The sequence below is a fragment of the Arachis hypogaea genome, chromosome 10, assembly GCF_003086295.3.
Source record: "Arachis hypogaea cultivar Tifrunner chromosome 10, arahy.Tifrunner.gnm2.J5K5, whole genome shotgun sequence".
In the NCBI taxonomy this organism is placed as follows: Eukaryota; Viridiplantae; Streptophyta; class Magnoliopsida; order Fabales; family Fabaceae; genus Arachis; species Arachis hypogaea.
This window is the reverse complement of record NC_092045.1, coordinates 85,554,856-85,561,867: the sequence shown is the minus strand read 5'-3', so window position 1 is coordinate 85,561,867 and position 7,012 is coordinate 85,554,856. Positions and strand designations below refer to the sequence as shown.

Sequence of the window (7,012 nt, the reverse complement as noted above, 5' to 3'; positions counted from 1 at the left end):
AGGTGAAATGCTTCCAAGACTTCAAACTTGATTTGTGAGGCTTCACTCTTCTCTCTTTTCAGGTTCTCTCTCCTTGAACAAAAGTGAAGATTGTTTTTCTTTTGTATGAACTCTAGTTTCTCAGCTAGGGCTTGTTCACAAGGTCACTTTCTTGAATCTTGATCTAGCTAAAATTTCTCTTTCTTTTTTTTTCATTAGTCCAGAAAATCAGGGATTACAAATCAGTGATAAGCATGGAAGCAAAGGAAAGAGCACCAGCGATCAGCTTTCTTAGAGAGCTTGACAAAATCCAAGCCTTTAATCCTTTGCTTTATCATCAAGTTTCATCATCAACCATTGATTTATAGCAGAGCAAGATAGCCACCAATTTCTTCAACATACTCGAAATAGTGGTGTAGAGGGAAGGAGAAAACAACAAGCAATTGACTTGCATGTAAATGGAAACAAATTACCTTTAATCCTTCTGATTGAGCTTAACTTGCTTTTATTGATATTGATTTGACATAGCCTCCTTGATTAGCTTTTCTTTCTTCTACATTGGCTCTTGGTAAGAGAAAACTAAAGTCCCCTTTTTTCTCTGAGTATTACACGAAATGAACTTAGCAGAAGCTTAGGGTTTCCTTCCTTTTGCTTGAATGGTAATGGGATGGGATATGGACTCAATTTCCTTCAGCAACCTTGCAAGTACTTATTCTTTTTAGTTAGACTCCTTGACTTTATTGATTAGGCTGCATTATGAATCATGGGCCTACTATACTAAATAACACATCAACAACACACTTGGATTATCAACCCAAATTAAAACTATATTTGTCATCACCAAAAGTTAGTGGTGTTCATGGATTGGATCCGATCCACATATCCGTGATGTTTATCCAAATCCGATCCGCACACTAATAGGATCAGATTGTGGATTTTGTGTAAGTATCCGCATATCCGCGTATCCGCCAAAATAAAGAAATGAATAAGTAAATATTTTTTAATATTTTATTTTAACTAATAATTATCATATATGTTGTATTATTTTAATTTATTATTTAAGAAAAGTATGTTTAATATTATTTTAAGAGTATACATATTTAAAATAATAGAAAAATGAATTTTATTAATATTTTTTAATAAAAATAAGCTTTTAAAAATATTTTTGTATTTTACGGATATATCCGATATCTGATCAGATCCAAATATGCGGATCAAATCAGATCAAATTCAAGCTTAAAACTGCGGATATTAGATTTGATCCAATGATTTTAGTGTGGATCGGATCAAAATTTTGGCCATATCTAATCCGCGTTCATCCTTACCAAAAGTGTTATTATTGTTTACTAAACTCAACAAATTAGAATTTCTCTTCAGAAAAAACTCACACACACTCACATCCCCAATGATGACTTTCAGAGTCTGTCACGAGTTTTTTTGTCTGCAGGGTTTCTTCCACATCTTTTATACTTTCTTCTTTGTAACTCTTGAAATTTTCATTTATGCAATTTATTCTTCCAACAAGTTTAAGTTCAGTCATTTTAGAGTGCTTTGGTTTGTATTTTCATTTTCAATGTTTTCTATTTTCTGGATTTTGTGAAGGAAAAAGTGAAAACAGGAGGTGAAAACCGAAAATAGGATTTCATTGTTTTCACTGTTTTCACTTTTTTCTTCGCAAAATCTAGAAAATAAAAAACACTAAAATTAAGAATAGAAAATGAAAATGCAAATCAAACACACCCTTATATTCAAAGTTTGTTTTCATTCTCTTTTATTTTACTTTGCCACAAACTTTATGCTTTAGTCAAATTTATTTATTTTTTGAGTATTTCAATTTGCAAGTCGATTTCATTTTTATTTTATTTAAAAAATATAAAAGCTTTATTTTTTCACCATGACAAAAAATGGAAGATTTTGATACATGGTAATACTAATATCCACAAAAGAGGAGTAGATTTCACTCCCAGTTATTAGATATAGAAGGGTTAAGTATGATTTTGGTCCCCAACGTAGGGGCTGAAAATTTATTTCGTCCCTCGCCCTTTTTTCGCTCCAAAATGGTCCCCAAGGTTTCAGTTTGTTTTAAAATCGTCTTTTTTACCAATTATATTTTTTATTACCAAATTACCCTTTATTAAAAAATTATAAAATAATATAAATACAAAATAAATAAAAAAAGAAAAAAAAGAAAGAAAGGGGGATACATAAGCGGGGTGGGGGGGCCGAGAAAGGTGGGGGGAGGGTGGAGGGTGGAGGGGGGAGAGAAGAGGGACGCCATGCCGCCGCACCGCCGCCCGCCACTTCTTCTTCTTCTTCATCATCATCTTCTTCTTCTTCTTCTTCTTCTTCCCGTCGCCTGCCACTTCTTCTTCTCGCTGCCGCACCGCCGCCCGTTTCTTCTTCTTCTTCTTCTTCTTCTTCTTCTTCTTCTTCTTCTTCTTCTTCTTCTTCTTACCGCCGACCCTACCGCCGCATCGACGCCCGCCGTCTGCCGCTTCTTCTTCTTCTTCTTCTGTGAATTCTGTGAATTGGATTTTTTGTGAAATTTTTGGATTTTTTGTAAAATTTATTGTGGAATATTGTTGTTGCTGAAATCTGATTTTGGAGTATTGTTGTTGTTGAGTTGAGTTTAAGTATTATTGTTGTTGATGCTGAAATTTGTGAAATTTTGGGTTCTTGGAATATTATTATTGTTGCTGAAATTTGTGAAATTCTGGGTTCTTTGCATGATGATGATGATGATGATGGTGCTAGGTGCTGGTGAAATTTTGGTGAAATTTGTGAAATTCTGGGTTCTTTGTATGATGATAGTGGTGTTGATGCTTTGCATGATGATGATGATGGTGGTGGTGGTGGTGGTAGGTGGTGGGTGGTGGTGGTTGTAGTGGTGCTGGTGCTTTGCATGATTTTGGGAAAGAAGGAATAGGGGCATTTTGGTCCAAAGGACAGTTTTAAAACAAACTGAAATCTTGGAAACCATTTTGGAGCGAAAAAAGGCGAAGGACAAAATAAATTTTCAGCCCCTACGTTGGGGACCAAAATCATACTTAACCCGATATAGAACCAACTCAAATTCTTTCTTCCAGAAAATAAATTCTTTGATTCAAATCTACGAAAAATCTGCATAACACAATGATTCACATGTAGTCGATGCTCTGCTTGCCCTGGCCTTGGCCCTTGTCTGGTTGTAATCGGTCGTGGTTCAGTACTCCTTCAACTAAGCAAAAATGCTTGGAGGAATCTAATCTATCAGGGCTCCCTTGTGACAGATGTCGGAAAACATGTCCTACAGGTGCTTAGCTGCCCTAACGTGCCAAGGTTTGTGCATATGTTACTCATGAGCATGCCAGAACCTAAAATGTTGTTGTGACGTATATAAAAAAAGACATAATTAATAAAGTTAATTTAAGAAAGTTTTAAGTTAGTAAACATTGTAAACTTATAGTTGTTAAAAATCACTTACATTAAATAAGTCTTATCAAAAGTCTCGCACAAAATCAGAAGTCCTGTTGAACTTCAAGATGAACCACTTGTATAGTTCTTATAAACTAATGTAATCCTATCGATGCCAATGTGAGGAGGACACCAGTTGTTTACTCTGATTCCTCAATGATAATAAAAGCCATTAAAAAAAGCAACACATGTTAGATATATAATTGCATAAAAGTGAAAAAAATAATTGTACCAGTCATTACCGTCTAAATACAACTCTTGTCTAGTATCATTAGTGCTAGAGGCTACAAGCTTGTCCCCAGTTTTGGTTGACGATGTGTTAGGCTATGGAAGATGCACAGATCGAGTTTGAGGCTAAGATGGAGGCAGTGCAGAATGAGTCTGGAAATCAGGTTAGGGATGTGAGCGGGAACATAGGATCGGGATCATGGCAATGGGTGTCATACCATGTGAAAAGTTCACTGCCACATCCCCTAAAATTGGGGGAGAAACCACACTGGTAGCAGTGGTAGTGGTGGCTGGGGCACCACGAGTCACGGGTCACGGGTGTAGTAGTAGTGGCTGGGGTTGCAACAGTGCACTCAGATAACCTCCCTTGTGTCATCCTACTATACCATATTACATATCTAGGAAAATCATTTATTGTCCACATTAAAACGGCTCTTAGTATGAAATTTTGTTTAGTTAATACTTAATACACATAAGTAAAAATGTTAAGGAACCACAGTTCATTCAACTCATCGACTAGAAGGTTAAAGAAATTCATCGGTCCTTGCCTTTGGATTATGGAAAAAGTTTTGTAACAAAAAGTTTTAAGCCATAATTAGCTAGAACTTTCCATAATTTACTTCATTTATATCACTTAACCACAGTTTTTTTATCTCACTTTCTTATCATTTCACTTATCGTATTCTTATCAAATCCACTTATTAATGATATTAATTATAATATCATATCCCTTACTATTAGGCATTCTTGTAATCAATACTTAATATTTCCTTTTATAATTTGATTTTTATATTTAAGAATACAATAATAATAATAATAATAATAATAATAATAATAATAATAATAATAATAATAAAGAACGGTAATGATAATATCAATTACATTCAATAATTATAATTGATTCTTTGTCCGTTAAGACATTTATCATGACTTAATGGAGATATAAATCATGAAAAGAACCCTAATATATAACTTCCGTTAATTCAATTATGTTCATTCAAAAATCACAAGAATAATATCATTGCAAGCACAATAGTGCATAAGCCAAGAAATTTTACAAGACGTCACCTTTATCATTGCAAATAGTATGGCATTTGAATTTGACCTTAATACGGTACTTATGGCAGAAGGTGTTGAAGAATTTGAACGACAGACGGACTCACCCGATGAGGTTGTTATCAGTCAACCAATTTTTGAGAATATGAAAAACTACACAAGCTCTGATGAGGTATGGTAATAACCCGGTTTATTTTTTGTATATTTTTATGTGTATTTATACTTATACTGTACTATTTAGTGAACTTTTAATTTTAGCACTTTAGTTATATGCATAACATTCTAAAGTTCATGCTTTATGCAATCAATAAGTTCATATGAATAATATCCATAATTACACGAAGTTAACGTCCACGTTAACATCCATAATGGCACGAAATTAGCACCTAAATTATAGTAGTGTGTTTTATTTGTTATACTCGATAGTGAACTTAGCCACTTTTGTATAGTTAACTATTAGGTTGAGTTTCATTTGTTTTTTTCTTTTTTTTTTCAAGTCATAAACCAAACTATTGGTGACGAAGAGTTAGATCCCGAGGAGGAAATGTGCTTCGGCACATTAGAAGATGTGCGTCCATATTATTACCGATATGCGGTAAGGACTGGTTTTGTCGTCAAAATAAGAACCACCGGCTGGGAGACTAAAAACGGTCAAAAGGTGGTTGTTAATCAGGCTTTGTATTGTAATAGAGATGGATACTGTATATTCCATATAAAGGCACCCAAGAGAAGAAAAATAGTGCCCTTAACAAACTGCAAAGCCTGTTGCTATTTAGCATTAGATAAGATGACAGGGCAGTGGAATATTTCTCGAGTAGAGGTATCCCACTCACACCTGCTTACTCCGAAGCTATCTGGAATATTCTTAGCAAACCGCCAGCTAAGTATGCATGTGAAGGACCTGATACAGCAAAACAACCAAGCTAGCATTAGACCAAGTAAGACATACCAAGCACTAGCCAATGCCACCGGTGGCCCTGTCAACCTCACCTTTACAGAGAAGGATGTTAGAAATTACATTAGTTGTTACTTACGCATTTCTGAGGATGAGACGGATCCAAAAGAGTTACTTAAGCACTTCTCACTGATGAAGGAGCTCAATCCGAACGTTTTCTTTGAAATAGATGTGGACAAAAACCATAGCCTTAGAAATCTATTTTGGGCCGATGCTCGGTGTAGAGATGCATGGGAATATTTCGGTGATGTCATGACGTTTGACACTACTTAAAAGACTAGTAGGAACCAAATTATTATTTTTTTTGTTCGACTTAATTAGATTTTGTTTCAGCTAAGGCATTTAGATTTTACACCTACATTACATGTTTTTATATTTCCATTGTTTAGGTATGACATGTCGTTCGAGTCTTTCATAGGTGTCAACTACCATGGGATGTCTACGCTTCTTGGGTGCGCATTATTGCGGAATAAGGAGACTCGTACATTCTAATGGCTTTTTCAAACTTGGGTGAAGTGCATGGGAAAGGCCCCGTATGTGTTATAACAGATCAATACCTGCAGATGCGTTCTGCGTTAGAGACCACCTAACCAAACACACACCATAGATGGTGCATATGGCATATCCTAAAGAAAATATCACATAAGCTGTTAGGTTACCGTCGTTTCGATTAGCTCAACACATGCATAAAGAGGATTATGTTTGAATCCAAATCTAAGGACCCATTTGAGAGAGATTGGTACGATTTTATTGAAGAGTACGACCTCCATAATTTTAGGTGGCCAAACGGTAGTATAATCTCCCGGTTTATTGCTGCGTGTGTTTGGCTTCTTTATAGATGTTATTTTATAGTTAATATAGATGTTGCACTTATGGGTTAACTTACGCTATTTTTTTGCATTTTTTGTTTTTTTTTATTCTTTGAAAAATATGTTTGCTGACCAACACATGTGGATGCCAGTATTTTTCAAGGACAAATTCTAGACTGGCATGAGGAGCACACAGCGTAATGAGAGCATGCCTGTAATTTTTGATAAATATTTAAACAGTAAGAGTTATTTGTTGCAATTTGTTCGCCAATACAAAAATTGTCTTATAGACAAGGAGCAAAATGAGCTTGAGTGTGACGCTACTGATTTAAGGGGAATTATCCCTTGTGTTTCCAGGTCACCAATAGAGAAGTAGTTCCAGAGAGAATATACAAATTTCATGTTTCGAGACGTTCAAGATCATTTTATAAAAAAGGCGGATTGCATCATCTCCTCAATCAACCATCATGGCACAAGTACAGTTTGTGAAGTTGACCAACAAAAGATGGTATTTGACATGTTAGTGTATAGC

General features: G+C 35.1%; 1 protein-coding gene across 1 annotated transcript; it reads left to right on the top strand.

Annotated features, from left to right (window-relative positions):
* The first annotated feature begins 3,859 nt into the window (after positions 1-3,859).
* Positions 3,860-6,163, top strand: LOC140175683 (protein FAR-RED IMPAIRED RESPONSE 1-like). The gene is made up of 3 exons (XM_072204217.1): positions 3,860-4,007; positions 5,214-5,928; positions 6,061-6,163. The coding sequence occupies exons 1-3, from the start codon at positions 3,860-3,862 to the stop codon at positions 6,161-6,163; spliced, it is 966 nt and encodes a 321-aa protein (XP_072060318.1).
* The last annotated feature ends 849 nt before the right edge of the window (positions 6,164-7,012 follow it).